Raw genomic sequence first — 20,027 nt, forward strand, 5'->3', positions numbered from 1 at the left:
TTAAGAAATCAAACTACAAAACCGACTTAAGCAGTTGTGTTTCAAGCTAGTTCTTTTCTATTTTGAAAGAGTTTTTGTTATTTAATTAAAAAGGTTACCTACAAAAATGTTTAATCTTTTGATGCATATTCAAGATACATGAAGCTTAAGGTTTAAAATTAACATCTACATCATTTCTATTCACACTAACCACATCAGATATACAGTTCAAAGATCCCTTTCACATATCTGAACAATGGGAGTGAATAACGCTGGCAACAAATAGTGACCCTCCTCCTGTTGCTCATGGTGGTTACTACTAGTTTGCACCCCTGGGCACAGTGTGCTATACAAGTATCATTAGTCTTATCGCAGAAGGAAGGGTGATATTAGAGGCTCCAAGCCGATACATGATTAAAATTGCTTTGGTCTGCTGGCTAGCTGATCTGTTTAATCACCGGCCTGTCCAAAACAGACTAATGGGTTTCCTATTATTACAGAAGGGTCCCATGTGAGGCAGATCCACTTAGATGAATTAGGGAGATAAACATGACAAATTCTGCAAAGGTAAACCAAGCTCCATAACCAAATGGCATGGCAGGAAACAGAGCTGGAAGGAAGTACAATGTTAAGGCACCCCCAGATAGCCATAAAAGCGTGAAAGAAAATACTTGTAATATGCAGAAAATTAAATATTCCACTTATTTAACTGGTAACTCAATACAAGAAAAATCAAAAGTAGTCTGCTTAGCACCACAGTTTTTAAATTATAAACAATTTTACAGACAGACTTAAGTAACAAAAGCAAATTATTTTCAATTGTTATGCTGAAACTATACAACTTATTATGCAATAACAGTGATTCCAATGATCCTTCTGCAAAGCAATCAAAGTATGGCTAGAAAGGCAGCATCACGGTCATCAAAAACACCACATTATTATCTCTGCTTAGATACACTTCAAACGCCAGGAGGTGAACATTGTTAAAACAAAAAAGGCATTAGACTGCCGAGCTTCCAAAGCAGAGCGCTTCCTGGAAAGTAAGCATAAGTGACAGTGCTTTCAAAATAGTGACTTTTCTGCAATAGTCCCTTTTTTGGAAGAACCTCACAGTCCAGCAGGCTGGAATGTTACCATGCCCCTGGCCTAGCTCTTGTGCATGAAATTATGTTGTGTATGTGAACTGCATGTAGCATCAGTAGTCCAACATTCAAATTACACCAATGGCATGCACGCCATGTATAGGGAAGGAACAGGAGGCAGCTCAAGCCTTTAATATTTTGAAACAGCACTTAAAAGATCACTATTTTCACACCATACAAGGGAAAAGTGTGCAGATTAGAGCAAACCAACCTTCTGAATTAAACATTGCAGAGGTGTACAATCCGGGGCATTTATTTAAATCAATGAGATATTAAAAAATATACTTGTGCATTTACTAGTGAAAGCCAACAAAAAAAAGTAGGAAGCTCCAAGAACAATAGTTTTGTGAACTTCAAGACTGGTTTTTAGGTCAATGCTCCAGCAACATATTTAATTTCAACCACACTAAGAAATTGAGGATAACAGTGAATGTCTAAACATGTAGAACACATCCTCTGTTTCTGCTTTGTCACTCCCAGAACAAGTTTTTCTTTGGAATTAATTTTTTCCTAAAAGCTTAATTTCCTTAGCCCTGCACACAAGTCCCTCTAGGATCACTTGTTTCAGGATACAAATTCTCTTACACTACATTCTACACACAATGTAGCAATGTCACACAAAGGAATGAGCACAATCAATGTAATCCTATGTGGAACTATTAAAGCTTATTTTCCACATACACACATGCCCTCTCCTTGACCTCAAAAAAACTGAAACTGCTCGATTGTTAAAATAAATTAACATATGCTTTTAATTGACTCATGCTCCCTCTAGATCCAATTACTAAATTAGAAGTAGTAACTAGGCTGATCCAATGCACGCTCCTTTATTACTGGAAATATTGAATTACTCCAAACTACATGGCAAGAGAAAGTGTTTAGGAGGGTAGCATACATTCTTACCAACAGCAATTTCATACACTATTATTCAAGGCAATTCACAATAGTCTAGTTTTGTAGCCTATGCATTGTAAATATAATGAAGTGGTAATCAATCCCCATATTGAACAAAAACGTAGATCACTAAACCAGAACATCAGTAAAACAGGTTTGTTTGCAAACATATATTTTCCGTAATTAATTTGGGCAGAACAATCTCAATACAGGGAAGAAATCAGCATAACATTATGAAGCAAGTGAAGGGTCAACTTGCAAATAGTAGTTTGGAGGACATGTGCTAAATCCAGCCAATCAATCACGCTTTGATAATTCCTGAATAGAACTTGTGATTATTTCCATGTTAAAACAGTTGCTTGAAGAGAAAATACATTTATCTTGTGTCTTTACAGCATGAGAAGTAAATTATATAAAGTCTTAAAAAGCATATACATAAAGAAATAACTCTTGAATGGAGAAAACTGCACTGGCATAACCTCCTTAAAACCAACAACGCTGCCAATATATTTTGAACTTCTACTCAAAAAAATGAATTGCAATGTACAAGTGTTAATTTTAATTTGGCCCTAATTATGTCTTCCAAATGTTTAATATCGCAAGCCAATCAGTAAATTATGATTTACTGGGACTTGAGAAGATTCTTTAATGAAGTTCTAAAATAAAGATTTTAAAAAACTGCAGACATCTTTATAAAACATATGAAGCGGGTTGCAGGCCTGCAGGAAACAATGGTAAAGAGTTTGCAAGGACTGGAACTATAATGTTAAAGGAGATCAAATACCCCAGGGTAAATAGTGCAAGCGTGCCCCCCTCCCCCTTATACTTTTGCGTTGCAAATGGGTTGTCCCAATGACGAGATCTCTTCCAAATTGTAGACGTGTGGTCAGCAGACATTAGTTTTCTTCTTTTCTATAGCACCCTGAAAAGCCAGCAATAGGACAGGTGTGGCGAATGTGCTCATCCAGAAAGGTTATTGGTTACTGGCTGGAAAGAGGATAAAAAATAAGTATTAATACATTATATATACACAAATCTATACGGAAAAAAACAATTGTTAATGCCTTGTTGATTCGCTTCTGCATATATACACACACAAAAAAAAAAAAAACAGTTACAAGGGTGTTATATTTACGTTTACATTTTACATGCACAAAACCATAGAAATGCAGCTGTTAGTTATTTCAAGTAACTATAACTGGTGCCCTAAGGTAACTTTAACTCACGTCCTCACCATGTGCAGTCCTTAATTTCATTATTTAATGCAGTACCCTCAGTATGAAATACTTTCAGTTTTCCATTTAGATTCCATCATGGTGGCATTAAGCTGTATCACACTTTTGACAAATACAGAATGTAAGCACTCTAGTTGCTCATTAGAACACAGTAAGCTGCTGATCACCAGGAAGTTAACTGGCAGTCTGCTGTTGGTGTTAAAAAGTGTATGGAGAAAGATATTTGAGAACTCACTTAAAACTTAATTTCTTTCTACAGCACAAACCATAATTTCTATGACCGAATTAACACCCTCATTCTATTCCTTTCTAAATTGAAAGAATCTATCAGTGTTATTCAATAAAGATGGCTTCAGGTGTGTCACAACTTTGTCATAAGTAAGACTGTTAGAATTATTATTTTTTTTTTTTTTCAAGAACACTCTAGGAGACTGCAGCAGGACACAAGGGAATCAGACAGGATGCTCCTATGGAAGTACATGTTTTACTGAGAATGTGACTTCATTCTCATATGACTGAGAAAGATACTGTGAATTTACAGAAAATATGGTGTAATTTTAGCTGCTGGAGCACCTTCCGGAATCTCGTGGGGAAAATCATGAGAAAACAGTTCTCTCAAACATGAAATCCCAGCAGGGTAAATCACCTTAGACCACCACAATTCCTAAAATTAGCATGCCATCAAATGATTTATATTGTAACTAAAATGGATCACATTTTATACATTTTCTGTGACCCCCTGAACCTGCCATTCACTACAACGCAATTCAATGGGTCGCTATCATGCATATTGGGTCCAAGGTGGGTGCCATCACCTTCTGGGTAATGTGCTGACAGCCAATCAGATTTCTCCTGTACTTCAATTCTGCCCAGATAAACACACTCTTCTGGACCAAGAGCTAACTTCATGCCAAATTTGGTGCAATTCTATCCAGCAGTTCGGCTGTAGTGTTTAAAATCTCTATGGGATTTAAAATGGCAAACAAACTTTTAGCCCCTCCCTGACAGATCACCCTAAATCTTACTATGCACAACAAGATTCTTGGAATACTTTAGAAACTTATGTGAAGATTCGAACGGCACCAAAGTTATAGGCAAGTCAAAAAACTTGAATGAAAACTAGGTCCTAACTACACCTACTGGCTACTGCCAGTAGGAGATTTTTATATATATATATATATATATATATATATATATATATATATATATATATATAGGTTACTTAGGCAGTGTAGATCTGTTCGTGGCATGTAGTGCTGCAGATTCACATGCTGTGCATATATCACCATCTAGTGTTGAGCTCAGAGTCTTACAAGTTGTTTTTCTTTGAAGACTTTTCAAGTCATGGGATCGAGTGTCTCCCATCGGTTATGGTGCGCATGGACATTGACTCCTTTGTTAAGATGGTTTTCCCGCAAGAGGGAAAAGTAAGGAGTGAAGAATTGTACAAGTACAAAATTATATAGAAAGTAAAGATGTTCATGCAATGTATTTGCATGATTAACCTCTTGGGTGCCTTGGACGAGATGATCTCGTCCAAGGCTACAGTTCCCCTGTGCCTTGGACGAGATCTCGTCCATGGCACAGGGGAACTTGGGGGCGCACTAGCGCGCCCCCCGTGCACCCCCCCCTCCCCCCCCCCCAAGGCGGGGATGGAAGGGGAAGACCTCCCCCCCCCCCCCCCCACCCCCCCTGTGACGTCAGCGCGCGCTGATGTGTCACAGGGGCCTCCCTCGTCGCGCTGGAAGCTCTGCTTCCAGCGCGATTGAAAAAGAAATGCAAAAGCATTTCTCTTTCAATCACCGGGGAGGCCCGGAGGGGCTTCAAAGGGAAGGAAAAGTATTTCCTTCCCTTTGAAGTCTCTCCGAGGGTTTCAAAAGCCGGATTGCTTGCAATCCGGCTTTTGAAACCCCACTAGACACCAGGGATTTTTTTTATTTTTATGATATTGACAAAAGGGAGCGACCCCTTGGGCAAGGGTCGCTCCCAGGGGGGCATTTTTTCAGGAAGGCCTTTTCTGCCCCCCCCTGGGGGCAGATCGGCCTACTATTAGGCCGATCTGCCCCCAGGGGGGGCAGAAACCTCTAGGGCACCAGGGACCATTTTTTTTTTTTTTTTTTTTTATGTGTTATTTTATTTTTTTGGGTGGGGAGCGACCCCTTAGGCAAGGGTCGCTCCCCTTGGGGTAAAATTATATTTTGGCCATTGGGGGGCAGAAACCTATAGGCGCCAGGGCAAGTTTTTTTTTTGTGTTTTTTTTTTGTTTGTTTTTTTAGAGATGGGGAGCGACCCATCAGGCAAGGGTCGCTCCCCTGGGGGGGAGCAAATTGTATTTACACCATTTCTGCCCCCCTGGGGGCAGATTGGCCGATTTTAGGTCAATCTGCCCCCAAGGGGGCAGAAACCACTAGGCACCTGGGATTTGTTTTTTGTCGCCAATGTCACGCAGGGGGAGCGACCCCGTAGGCAAGGGTCGCTCCCGGGGGGGGGGGGGGTTGGGGGGGTCAAATTTATTTTAGGCCATTTCTGCCCTCCCTAGGGGCAGATCGGCCTATTATCAGGCCGAACTGCCCCCAGAGGGGGGCAGAACCCTCAGGGTAATTATTTTTTTTGTGTTTGTTTTTTACGAGATGGGGAGCGACCCATCAGGCAAGGGTCGCTCCCCTGGGGGGCAACTTGTATTTACACCATTTCTGCCCCCCTGGGGGCAGATACCACTACGCACCTGGGATTTGTTTTTTGGCGCCAATGTCACGCAGGGGGAGCGACCCCGTAGGCAAGGGTCGCTCCCGGGGGGGGTGGGGGTTGGGGGGAAGAAATTTATTTTAGGCCATTTCTGCCCCCCCCCCCCCTGGGGCCGGCTGAGCTACAGGCCAAACTCCACAGGTAGGCACCTTGCAAAAAACACCTGTTTTCTGTGAAAAAATATGTTGTGTCCATGTTGTGTTTTGGGCCATTTCCTTTCGTGGGCGCTAGGCCTACCCACAGAAGTGAGGCACCATTTTTATCGAGAGACTTAGGGGAACGCTGGGTGGAAGGAAATTTGTGGCTCCTCTCAGATTCCAGAACTTTGTCACCGAAATGAGGAAAAAGCGTTTTTTGGGCCACATTTTGATGTTTGCAAAGGATTCTGGGTAACAACCTGGTCAGAGCCCCGCAAGTCACCCCATCTTGGATGCCCCTGGGTTTCTAGTTTTCAAAAATGCGCTGGTTTGCTAGGTTTCCCCAGGTGCCGGCTGAGCTACAGGCCAAAATCCACAGGTAGGCACTGCTTTTTATAAAAAAATGTGGTGTCCACGTTGTGTTTTGGGCCCTTTCCTTTCGTGGGCGCTAGTCCTACCCACGCAAGTGAGGTATCATTTTTATCGGGAGACTTGGGGGAACGCTGGGTGGAAGGAAATTTGTGGCTCCTCTCAGATTCCAGAACTTTCTGCCACAGAAATGTGAGGAACATGTGTTTTTTTAGCCACTTTGAGGTTTGCAAAGGATTCTGGGTAACAGAACCTGGTCCGAGCCACACAAGTCACCCCTCCTTGGATTCCCCTAGGTCTCTAGTTTTCAGAAATGCACAGGTTTGGTAGGTTTCCCTAGGTGGCGGCTGAGCTAGAGGCCAAAATCTACAGGTAGTCACTTTGCTAAAAACAGCTGTTTTCTGTGATGTGTCCACGTTGTGTTTTGGGGCATATCCTGTCGCGGGCGCTAGGCCTACCCACACAAGTGAGGTATCATTTTTTATCGGGAGACGTGGGGGAACGCTGGGTGGAAGGAAATTTGTGGCTCCTCTCAGATTCCAGAACTTTCTGCCACAGAAATGTGAGGAACATGTGTTTTTTTAGCCAAATTTTGAGGTTTGCAAAGGATTCTGGGTAACAGAACCTGGTCCGAGCCACACAAGTCACCCCTCCTTGGATTCCCCTAGGTCTCTAGTTTTCAGAAATGCACAGGTTTGGTAGGTTTCCCTAGGTGGCGGCTGAGCTAGAGGCCAAAATCTACAGGTAGTCACTTTGCTAAAAACAGCTCTGTTTTCTGTGATGTGTCCACGTTGTGTTTTGGGGCATATCCTGTCGCGGGCGCTAGGCCTACCCACACAAGTGAGGTACCATTTTTATCGGGAGACTTGGGGGAACATAGATTAGCAAAACAAGTACTATTGCCCCTTGTCTTTCTCTACATTTTTTCCTTCCAAATATAGGAGTGTGTGTAAAAAAGACATCTATTTGAGAAATTCCCTGTAATTCACGTGCTACTATGGTCACCCCGGAATTCAGAGATGTGCAAATAACCACTGCTCCTCAACACCTTATCTTGTGCCCTTTTTGGAAATGCAAAGGTTTTCTTGATAGCAATTTTTTACTCCTTATATTTCAGCAAATGAATTGCTGTATACCCGGTATAGAATAAAAACGCACTGCAGGGTGCAGCTCATTTATTGGCTCTGGGTTCCTCGGGTTCTTGATGAACCTACAAACCCTATATATCCCCGCAACCAGAGGAGTCCAGCAGACGTAACGGTATATTGCTTTCGATAATCTGACATTGCAGGGAAAAGTTACAGAGTAAAACGTAGAGAAAAATTGATGGTTTTTTCACCTCAATTTCAATATTTTTCTTTTTCAGCTGTTATTTTCTGTAGGAAACCCTTGTAGGATCTACACAAATGACCCCTTGCTGAATTCAGAATTTTGTCTACTTTTCAGAAATGTTTAGGTTTCTGGGATCCAGCATTGGTTTCATGACCATTCCTGTCACTGACTGGAAGGAGGCTGAAAGCACAAAAAATTGCACAAATGGGGTATGCCCCAGTAAAATGCCAAAATTGCGTTGAAAAATTGGGTTTTCTGATTCAAGTCTGCCTGTTCCTGAAAGCTGGGAAGCTGCTGAGTTTAGCACCGTAAACCCTTTGTTGATGCCATTTTCAGGGGAAAAACCACAAGCCTTCTTCTGCAGCCACTTTTTCAAATTTTTTTGAAAAAAAACGAAATTTTCACTGTATTTTGGCCAATTTCTTGGCCTCCTTCAGGGGAACCCACAAAGTCTGGGTACCTCTAGAATCCCTAGGATGTTGGAAAAAAAGGACGCAAATTTGGCTTGGTTAGCTTATGTGGACAAAAAGTTATGAGGGCCTAAGCGCGAACTGCCCCAAATAGGCAAAAAAAGGCCTGGCACAGGAGGGGGAAAAGGCCTGGCAGCGAAGGGGTTAAGTACTACAACGACTACAGGCTCCAGGGGAGGAGGGAGGGCGCATGCAACTCATGCCACGAACAGATGTACACTGGGTAAGTGACATTTTCCGTTTATATTGGCATTTACAGCATGAATTGTGTAATTGGTTTGAAACCCCTATTATACAGGGTGCACCTGTGGTCTTCTGCCCATTTAGGACCTTATAGGATGGAGCAACTATCCTTTGATAAAGTGGCATCTATTCCGTGACTTAGTTATATTAAGGATACGTGCAACTGGATCAAAATGAAGGAGCTATGTAGATGACAGCAGAATATTACAGAGGAATGGCATTGCGTGTAAAAAGGTTATATTAGGAGGCAGTATTAATTCAAACTTGGGAAGCACAGTCAATGGCCAGTAGAACAGATCTATTCTTCCATCATAAGTGCCTGCCTAAATGTGAACATTACATGAACATATATCCGGCACAGGCAAAGAATTTATCAAATTTAGATTGGGAATTTGGCCACTGAATTTTCACTTCTAGATGGGGGAAAAGTAGTTGTGTGAGCAGCTCCTACCCCTACTGCCCAATGGAAGTTGAATCTTTGGCCCATTTCTTTTTTGTCGTCCGAGGTATTTAAAGCCAAGAAGGAAATGGATTGTCCCATTATGTCGTCGCCTTGGGATTAGAAACTATGGGGAGTCACTATGTGTATTATTAAGTGACACTAATGAAAAGTTAGTGTTTGCAGTTACTAGCTTCCTGAGAAGTGCCTGGATTGTAAGATCCAAGAATGGCCTCTGTAATTCGTAGAAACGACTTTTGCACTACAGTTGCTGGACAATATGTCATCTAGTTTGACCCATGTCCCATCATGGTAGCTTTCTCTCCACAGAACGTGTTTTATTAAAAGGAGGACTTTATAAGGACTTTATTCGTGGGCGAATGGCCATAGCTTTTACAATTTAAGTAAAAATTGCTGTGATGTTTATTTAAATGAATATTTTTGCCGATTATACGATTTTTAAATTAATGATTTTATTTTGTGGAAATAATTGTAAATGTCATCTGCTGCAATACTGAACAGCTGTTCTCCATTAAAAGGCGTGTTGATGTTGGCCTGTGCCTCTTTTTTACCCAAAGATTCTTAGCTATTTACGGCGCCTTATGGCCATTCCAGTCACCAGCTGCCTCGCTGCTGTGCCCAGTGTCCAAAGCTTACTGGGCATGTGTTGGGTATGTTCCTTCCTTCTTCTGCAAGGGCACTTGCCCTATTCTGGTATTGCTCTGGCAGATGTCTCATTAACTCGGTCCTCTCCTCCCAGTTACGATGGGCTGACCCTTATCTGGTGGTGGCCGAGAGGTAGTTGGTATATTGCTCTCTGCCTGAAGGTGCATACGATGATGGAATCTACCCTTGTAGTCCTAGTGGGTTTCGGTCTAGTCATCTCTCTCATGTCTTTGTTTTGCTGCTGGCCCACGACATCCACTGTGCACTCTGTCTGACTCGGTTCTGGTGTTTCAGGGAAGAGCTTTCTTTCTTGGCAGTTTCTTCCTGCTCAACTCGAGCTCTCCCCCATGCTTTCAGACCATACAGTGAAAATAAAGAACCTGAAGATGGGTGATTATGTAGAAGGATTTCCATGGTGTCATCGGACTTCATACAAGAAGATGTATCACTAGATGGTGGAATAATGCACAGTATGTGAATTTAAAGAGATTCCACATATCCATTAAATTTTCTTTCATTTCATGCTTTCATTCTCACATTTGCATACATTCGACATTCTCCTTTTGTACATTCTGTTGTGGTTAAAGTTGTGTTTCATGAAGTCAGTTTCAGGCAGTTTAGGAGGCAACAGGCGTGCGTGGCTGTAGGAAACAAAATTACTTGAAGATACCTTGTTTGTTTTTTCTGTAAAGGCATCATAGAGCGTGACACCCGAATGTCTGATCTCAATGGTGCTTGGCAAGTTAATGAGTAGTGAATTCTAGTTAAGTAATTGTGCTTTTTCAGTTTACATTTTGAATTATTAGGGGGTAACATCGCTTTAATGAATTATGGGTAATTCATGGTTTTCAATGGCCATCATGTTTTTAGGCCTTGCAAGTGTTCAGTTTCATCTGTATGTATATGCTATAAAATTGCATACTGAGGAGTTTTACTTTATCTATTGTCATGCTTTAAATAACATTGTTTTTTCCTTAGAATTGTTTTCTGGATTTATATCATCAGGAATTGCTTTAATGGGAGAGCTTCGAAGAGGTGATGCCAGCAGCATCTGAGTCCTGGTTCCCTGGACACATAGGGAAGTAAACCAACACCAAGCATTTCTTAAAAGTAGAAACCATTCAGGAGGACATGCATATTACTAAGAACACTGCCCAAAGTCAATGTATGGGCTGAAAAGAAAAAAAAGAAAAAAAAAAAATTCTGCCCTTTCCTGTGATGGGCAACTCCAGAACGTCCGAGGACAGTACTCCATGTGTATTTGGACACATTACACAGGACAGGAATTGGCATAGACAAATTATGCAGCACGTTGACAAAATGATGAAGCAGATTATGTAGCTCAATCTTCGGCAGTACATAGTTATTTCACCATTTACAAATGTGAGCACAGTTGCACCACATTAGCCCCAACCCCCAAAACAGGATATCACGAGCTGCAATAAAAATAAAAATAAATTGCAAAATCTGCACTTTTGTAAAGTTACTGTGATTTGCATGCAGAATGTACAACACCAAGTGGAAATATCTTTACAGCCATCTGTTTTCCTGCCACTTGTTTTCTAAATTAGTAAGAATGTATGTGCATTTGCAGAAAGTATCCATTTCATCAGCCCTTAACTCTGCATGCAGTGTTGATGAGATTCATACTCTACACTTCAATAAGCCTTATGGATTTTTTTTTACATGAGTACGGTGCTTTCAACCTACATTGTACCTGAAAGTTGTAACAGATTTCCATGATCAAAATATAAATGTCTAAATTATTTCCTAAAATTCCCTCACTTTCCACTCATAAAAGACAGATTGCTTGGATAAGACAAAAACAAGTAATCATACGTCAACTATGGTTCCGTTTGTACAGAGATGGAGGAAATCTAAGCTACCTGAATTTGGTCTTTTATAACCCACTGCTGACAAAAGGCAAACAGTCCTTAAATTTCAAAGAGACAAATTTCATTCTATCAGAGAAAAATTCACAACTGCAGTCCTAATAAGGAGCACCCTTATTGTTAAACTACCAAGAGACCTCACTGCGTCACTGCAAGGCAGTACTGTCCAAATTGTCTGAGGTAAGAAAAGGGTTAAACTTCTCTTGAACCTCTCCAGATGGATTGTCTCCTGTATTCTATTTTGATACCAACTAGCTAACAAAACCCTACCCTAACTGGCAGACCAAGAGCACATTCTACCAGAGGCAAGTCTGCACGACTGCCTTGATGAGGAATGTTCCCTTAGCAGATATCTGCTCAGCTGCAACCTGGAGGTCTGTCAATACGTTCATTAAACATTACTGTCTTGATTCTGATGCCAGGACAGATCCTCAAGTAGGACAGGCTTCTCTCAGGAACCTCATTGCTTGATAGCATATTTAATTATTGTACTGCCTACTCCTCTGTTTACGGGATGGGTTTGCTATTCTATTCAAAGAATATGACTATACATGGAAATTCTCTACCAGAGAAGGAATAGTTTACCTGTAACTCCAGTTCCTTGTACGGGTATTTCCATGATAGTCATAAGCAACCCCCCCGAGCCCCCACCCCCCCTTTTTGACAATAACTGCGAGCAAACTTTGTCTCTCTCTCCGTACTCATGGCGGAGCTTTGAATCTGCTAGTTTGTCAACTGTTTCATTTTCCGTTTGTGTGGCAAGATAAGTCCAGTTAGTAATTCACAACGCTAATAGCTCTAACGCGAGCAAATGCGAGACCCATTACATTGCAAATGCTTGTTCTTCATTTATAAAGGTAGCCTATGAGCTACACTGCCCTGCACTCCATCATTTTGCTTTACAAAAAGGTTTGTGAAGTATTGTTTCTGCTAAATTTTCAACTCAATCATTTGAATGCACGTGCCTTAGCTATTTGTCCTTTTTAAAGCAAGCAAGATGAAGAATTTCAGACACTGCAGCCTTTTTTAGGATGCATATTGACATTGACTTTGCAGGGCTTCCTGAAGTAAGGCGAACATGAACACTTAAGTGATATTGGAAAAATTGCTCCGGGGTCCCCATAGCGGGCTGAACTATTCAACGCTTATGATTATACATGGAAATCCCCTACGAGAGAAGGAAAATGTCACTTACCCAGTGTACATCTGTTCGTGGCATTAGTCGCTGCAGATTCACATGCTGTGCATAGTCCGCCGTCTGGTGTTGTGTCGGAGAGTTACAAGTTGTTTTTCTTCGAAGAAGTCTTTGAGTCACGAGACCGAGGGACTCCTCCCACTTGGGTTCCATTGCGCATGGGTGTCGACTCCATCTTAGATTGTTTTCCCCGCAGAGGGTGAGGTAGGAGTTGTGTATGCTAATAATAGTGCCCATGCAATGGAATAAATACGTATGTATAAAATGAAGGTTTAATGTAATATATTTACAAATGTACAAATGTTCAAGATCTACTTCTAAACGGCTACAGGCTCCCGGGGAGGAGGGTGGGCGCATGTGAATCTGCAGCGACTAATGCCACGAACAGATGTACACTGGGTAAGTGACATTTTCCGTTCGGTGGCATGTGTAGCTGCAGATACACATGCTGTGCATAGACTAGTAAGCAGTTATCTCCCCAAAAGCGGTGGTTCAGCCTGTAGGAGTGGAAGTAGTTTGAAATAATGTTCTTAGTACAGCTTGACCTACTGTGGCCTGTTGTGAAGATAACACATCTACACAGTAGTGTTTAGTAAATGTATGAGGCGTAGACCATGTTGCTGCCTTACATATTTCGGTCATTGGAATATTTCCTAGAAAGGCCATAGTCGCACCTTTCTTTCTGGTTGAGTGTGCCTTTGGTGTAATAGGCAGTTCTCTCTTTGCTTTAAAATAGCAGGTTTGGATACACTTTACTATCCATCTGGCGATACCTTGTTTTGAAATTGGATTTCCTGTATGAGGTTTTTGGAAGGCAATAAATAGTTGTTTTGTCTTCCTAATTTCTTTTGTCCTGTCAATGTAGTACATTAGCGCTCTTTTGATGTCTAATGTACGTAGTGCTCTTTCAGCTATTGAATCTGGCTGTGGGAAGAACACTGGTAATTCCACTGTTTGGTTTAAGTGGAACGGTGAGATAACCTTTGGTAAGAATTTTGGATTTGTTCTTAGAACGACCTTATTTTTGTGTATTTGAATAAATGGTTCTTGTATGGTAAACGCCTGTATTTCACTTACTCTTCTTAGAGATGTGCTGGCAATGAGAAATGCAACTTTCCACGTTAAGTATTGCATTTCACAAGAATGCATGGGTTCGAAAGGTGGACCCATGAGCCTTGTTAAGACAATGTTGAGGTTCCATGAAGGAACAGGTGGTGTCCTTGGTGGTATAATTCTCTTTAGGCCCTCCATAAACGCTTTAATGACAGGTATTCTAAATAGGGAAGTTGAATGAGTAATCTGCAGGTAAGCAGATATTGCTGCAAGGTGTATTTTTATGGAAGAGAAAGCTAGATTTGATTTTTGTAAATGTAGTAAATATCCTACTACATCTTTTGGAGATGCATGCAATGGTTGGACTTGATTATTATGGCAGTAACAAACAAATCTTTTCCATTTACTTGCATAGCAGTGTCTAGTGGATGGTCTTCTAGCTTGTTTTATGACCTCCATACACTCGTGTGAGGTTTAAGTGTCCAAATTCTAGGATTTCAGGAGCCAAATTGCTAGATTCAGCGATGCTGGGTTTGGATGCCTGATCTGTTTGTGTTGTGTTAACAGATCTGGCCTGTTGGGTAGTTTGACATGAGGTACTACTGACAGGTCTAGTAGTGTGGTATACCAAGGTTGTCTTGCCCATGTTGGTGCTATTAGTATGAGTTTGAGTTTGTTTTGACTCAATCTGTTTACTAGATATGGAAGGAGAGGGGGAAAAGCGTATGCAAATATCCCTGACCAATTCATCCATAGAGCATTGCCTTGAGATTGCCGGTGTGGGTACCTGGATGCGAAGTTTTGGCATTTTGCGTTTTCTTTTGTTACAAATAGATCTATTTGAGGTGTTCCCCAAATTTGGAAGTAAGTGTTTAGGATTTGGGGGTGAATTTCCCATTCGTGGACTTGTTGGTGATCCCGAGAGAGATTGTCTGCCAGCTGGTTCTGGATCCCTGGAATAAACTGCTATTAGGCGAATGTGGTTGTGAATTGCCCAATGCCATATTTTTTGTGTTAGGAGACACAACTGTGTCGAGTGTGTTCCCCCCTGTTTGTTTAAATAATACATTGTCGTCATGTTGTCTGTTTTGACAAGAATGTATTTGTGGGTTATCATTGGTTGGAATGCTTTCAGCGCTAGAAATACTGCTAACAATTCTAGGTGATTTATATGAAACTTTCTTTGATGTACGTCCCATTGTCCTTGGATGCTGTGTTGATTGAGGTGTGCTCCCCACCCTGTCATGGAAGCATCAGTTGTTATCACGTATTGTGGCACTGGGTCTTGGAAAGGCCGCCCTTTGTTTAAATTTGTACTGTTCCACCATAGAAGCGAGATGTATGTTTGGCGGTCTATCAATACCAGATCTAGAAGTTGACCCTGTGCATGTGACCATTGTGATGCTAGGCACTGTTGTAAGGGCCGCATGTGCAATCTTGCGTTTGGAACAATGGCTATGCATGAGGACATCATGCCTAGGAGTTTTAATACCATCTTTGCGTGTATCTTTTGTGTTGGATACATAGCTTGTATCACCTTGTGAAAATTTTTAACCCTTTGTGGACTTGGAGTGGCTATCCCTTTTGTTGTGTTGATTGTCGCTCCTAAGTATTGCTGTGTTTGACACGGCAAAAGGTGTGATTTTGCATAGTTGATGGAGAAACCCAGTTTGTAAAGGGTTTGTATAACAATCTGTGTGGTGTGAACACTTTGTTAGCGAGTTGGTCTTGATGAACCAATCGTCTAGGTACGGGAACACGTGTATTTGCTGCCTTCTGATATGTGCAGCTACTACTGCTAGACATTTTGTAAAGACTCTTGGTGCTGTTATTCCGAATGGCAACACTTTGAATTGGTAATGTATTCCTTTGAATACGAACCTTAGGTATTTCCTGTGCGAGGGATGTATCGGTATATGGAAATACGCGTCTTTTAGATCTAACGTTGTCATGTAGTCTTGCTGTTTCAGTAGTGGTATTACGTCTTGTAACGTGACCATGTGAAAGTGGTCTGATTTGATGTAGGTGTTTAGTGTTCTGAGATCTAATATTGGTCTCAGACTTTTGTCCTTTTTCAGTATTAGAAAGTACAGTGAGTAAACTCCTGTGTTCTTTTGTGTATTTGGTACTAATTCTATTGCGTGTTTTTGCAGTAATGCTTGAACTTCTAGTCCTAGAAGGTCTATATGCTGTTTTGACATAGTGTTTTCGGTGGGACGTTTGGAGGGAGTTGGAGAAATTCTATGCAATAACCATGTTGGATAATTGCTAAGACCCAAGTGTCTGTTATTTCCTCCCATGATTTGTGGAACTGGCTTAGTCTTCCCCCCACTGGTGTTGTGTGAAGGGGTTGTGTGACCTGTGAGTCACTGTTTATTTTGAGGGGTTTTGGGACCTTGAAATTTCCCCGGTTTCTTGGGAATTGGCCCCCTCTGTATCGGCCTCGAAAACCACCCCTTTGATATTGTCCCTGGTAGGTGGGTGGTCTTGTTTGTGAGGTGCTGGCTTCTGTGGCTTGACCTCGAAACCCTCCTCTGAAAGTTGTTTTGCGAAATGTGCCTCTGCCCTGCGGGGAATAGAGTGCGCCCATGGCTTTGGCTGTGTCAGTGTCCTTCTTTAATTTTTCAATTGCAGTGTCCACTTCTGGGCCAAACAATTGCTGTTCATTGAACGGCATATTGAGCACCGCCTGTTGTATCTCAGCTTTGAAGCCAGATGTGCGCAGCCATGCGTGCCTCCTTATTGTCACAGCAGTATTTATTGTTCTTGCAGCTGTATCTGCTGCATCCATAGAAGAACGTATTTGGTTGTTGAGATATTTTGCCCCTCTTCAACTACTTGTTTCGCTCGTTTCTGGAATTCTTTTGGGAGGTGCTCGATGAGATGCTCCATCTCGTCCCAATGGGCCCTGTCGTATCGCGCTAGGAGTGCTTGCGAGTTGGCGATGCGCCACTGATTTGCAGCAACCCTTTTCCCAGCTGCATCAAACTTGCGGCTCTCCTTGTCCGGAGGTGGTGCATCGCCTGATGTATGAGAGTTGGCCCTTTTACGAGCTGCTCCTACGACTACTGAATCTGGTGTCAGTTGTGATGTAATAAAAGCAGGGTCTGTGGGCAGTGCCTTGTATTTTTTCTCCACCCTTGGAGTTATTGCTCTGCTTTTAACAGGCTCCTTGAAAATCTGTTTAGCGTGCCTTAGCATTCCCGGGAGCATGGGAAGGCTTTGATAATGGCTGTGGGTGGAGGACAGGGTGTTAAAGAGGAAGTCATTCCTCAATAGGCTCCGAATGTAGAGATACATTATGAAATTCGGCTGCCCTAGCTACCACCTGTGCATATGCTGTACTGTCCTCAGGTGGTGAGGGTTTAGTTGGGTACGACTCTGGACTATTGTCCGATACTGGAGCATCATAGAGGTCCCATGCTTCCTGATCATCCTGACTCATGGTGGTATGAGCTGGTGATTGTGGTGGAGTCTGTGCCAGTGATACATGAATTGACTGTGGTGGAGAGGGTGGTGGAGTTACCCTCTTTACCACCTTTGCTTGTGGTGGCTTGTCTTGTTGCTGGAAGTCAAGTTTCCTTTTCCTTCTGATTGGGGGAAGAGTGCTGATTTTTCCTGTACCCCTTTGGATAAAGATCCGCTTTTGAGTGTGATCTACCTCTGTAGTTTGTAATTCCTCCTCAAATCTGTGTCTTTTTAGGTGGGAGGACAGTGATTGTTCCTCTGAGTAGGAACTGGTTTTTGGTTCGGTTGCCGGGTGTTTTGGCACCAAAACCGCCGCCGTCTCTGTGCCGAGCAGCTTCGGTGCCGCCGCCGTCTCTGTGCCGAGCAGCTTCGGTGCCGCCGCCGTCTCTGTGCCGAGCAGCTTCGGTGCCGCCGCCGTCTCTGTGCCGAGCAGCTTCGGTGCCGCCGCCGTCTCTGTGCCGAGCAGCTTCGGTGCCGCCGCCGTCTCTGTGCCGAGCAGCTTCGGTGCCGCCGCCGTCTCTGTGCCGAGCAGCTTCGGTGCCGCCGCCGTCTCTGTGCCGAGCAGCTTCGGTGCCGCCGCCGTCTCTGTGCCGAGCAGCTTCGGTGCCGCCGCCGTCTCTGTGCCGAGCCTTTTCTGTACCACTCTCTCGGTCCCGAGAGTGTTGCGTGCCTGTGTCTCGACCCGAGTCGGACGACTTCAGCACCAGCTCGCCCTTTTTCGGTGCCGATGGACGGTCACCTACTTTATGGGTTATTCCATGGCCTGTTGGCGGTGGCGTCCCCTGGGCTTTGTCTGTTTTGTCGTGTGATCTTTCTTTCGACGTCTTACTCACGGTTGGTTGCTCGTCGACGTCGAATTCTTCGGAATCCGATTCGCGGATGGAGAAAGTTTCTTCTTCCTCCTCCTCGAACCCTTGTTGTCCTGTCGGCGTGGAAGCCATCTGCAACCTCCTGGCTCTTCGGTCCCTGAGCGTTTTTCTCGACCGAAACTCGCGACAGGCCTCACACGACTCTTCCTTGTGCTCGGGGGACAGGCACAAGTTACAGACCAAATGTTTGTCTGTATAAGGATATTTACTGTGGCATTTAGGACAGAATCGGAACGGGGTCCGTTCCATCAGACCCCGACGGGGGATCGAAAATACCCCGAAGGGCTTCCGGAGCTCTTTAAGGCTCGGTGTCGATTTGCCCTAACTATCCCGATACCGAACGAAACAATACCGACGAATTTTCCGTTGATTCTGACTAACTTCCGACCCGAAACACGGAGCGAAAAGGAACACGTCCGAACCCGATGGCGGAAAAAAACCAATCTAAGATGGAGTCGACGCCCATGCGCAATGGAACCGAAGTGGGAGGAGTCCCTCGGTCTCGTGACTCGAAAAGACTTCTTCGAAGAAAAACAACTTGTAACACTCCGACCCAACACCAGACGGCGGACTATGCACAGCATGTGTATCTGCAGCTACACATGCCACCGAACACCTAATTACTTTAAGCTGGTCAGATTTAAATGCATTAAAGATTATATATCTGCGGCGATATGTCCATCGCTTATTAGCTCTGATAGTCCTTGTGGGATAACCCTATGCTTCCGGCAATCTTCCAAGACTATGTGCAAAGGATGGGCTAATCATGGGGGCTAATGTCTATGACATCTCTATGGCTTGCTTGTAAAGTCACTGAGATTCTGCATCTTTTTTTTCTTTAAGTACTTGAAATCAAAAAATATCTTTTGGTAAGGTGCAGGCTCGCAATCTTAGCTTTACGTTCCGATTTACTTTCTTGCTTACAAAGTCCTCCAAGGAAGTCTTTAATAAGTACTGTTTATTAAAGTCTCTGCATTAGAGAGTTCGGTACACTTTACCAACCTAAAAGTACAACAATGTAAAATTATACGTATGTTGTACTATACACCTGACAGGATAACAGTGGGCCGGAAAGAACAGCCTAGATAAGGAGTGTCCCAAGTGTATCCTCGTTGCAGCGGATATTTTATACGTTTGACTCTTACCCTGAATTTTGGGGGGGGGGGGGGGTTGGGGTCTGGGGTCTGGCCAGATGTGAATTGGATCACCAGGTTGTCTCAGCAATGATGTACATCTTGCATCTAAGGAAATTATGTTGAGCTGTAGACTGAACAGACTTCAGATTTAAGCTATTGTTATCCATCGTCACTCAAACGGCAAAGTCTGTATTGCGAGAGCATGGGTTTCTGCATTACCGCCCAAGGTTGATGAGCGGCAGGCTACTCTGAAGCAGATTTATGAGCAAGAACTTGCGTTGGCCAAGTCAAGGGGCATACACTAAAAAAAAATTAGATCACATTTGCCCCAGGTTCACCCGGGAGCCTTAGATTGTGCTAGCGTGGTAACTCGGAATGTTGTTGTACTAGCATGTTTTTTGTTTATCCCTTTGTTTTGTTTTTCTTCTTTGCTATAAGAGAGCAGAGTCTTTGTTGTTTCGGCCAAAGCTTCAATAATTGTAATGATTGTCGTTTTTGAAAAATAAATATTAAAGCAAAAAAAATTGCAAAGTATGGGGGGGAAGAAAGGAGGCTTAGGTTTACCATTTTATCAAGTTTACATCTGTACTGGATAGGTTATTAAAAAAAGTGCATATATAACAGATAAAAATAGGCCTTTTCCAAGAGGTCCGGAATCTTGCCCACAGACTGACACCCTGTGGAGAGAATCTAGCAGAGTAAGAGGGCACCATCATTACTTTTAGCAGCATTGAAGACACAAATCTGGACGTTTGAGAAAACA

General features: G+C 42.9%; 1 protein-coding gene across 1 annotated transcript in view; it reads right to left on the reverse strand.

Annotated features, from left to right (window-relative positions):
- Positions 1 to 34: 34 nt before the first annotated feature.
- Positions 35 to 20,027, reverse strand: part of HDGF (heparin binding growth factor) — an 81,946-nt gene continuing 61,953 nt past the window's right edge. Inside the window, exon 6 of the mRNA XM_069217847.1 lies at positions 35 to 3,002. Within this exon, the coding sequence (XP_069073948.1) occupies positions 2,996 to 3,002 (7 nt within the window). The 3' untranslated portion in view covers positions 35 to 2,995. The remainder of the gene's footprint in view (positions 3,003 to 20,027) is intronic.

This window comes from Pleurodeles waltl, chromosome 12 (genome assembly GCF_031143425.1).
Source record: "Pleurodeles waltl isolate 20211129_DDA chromosome 12, aPleWal1.hap1.20221129, whole genome shotgun sequence".
NCBI classification, from domain to species: Eukaryota; Metazoa; Chordata; class Amphibia; order Caudata; family Salamandridae; genus Pleurodeles; species Pleurodeles waltl.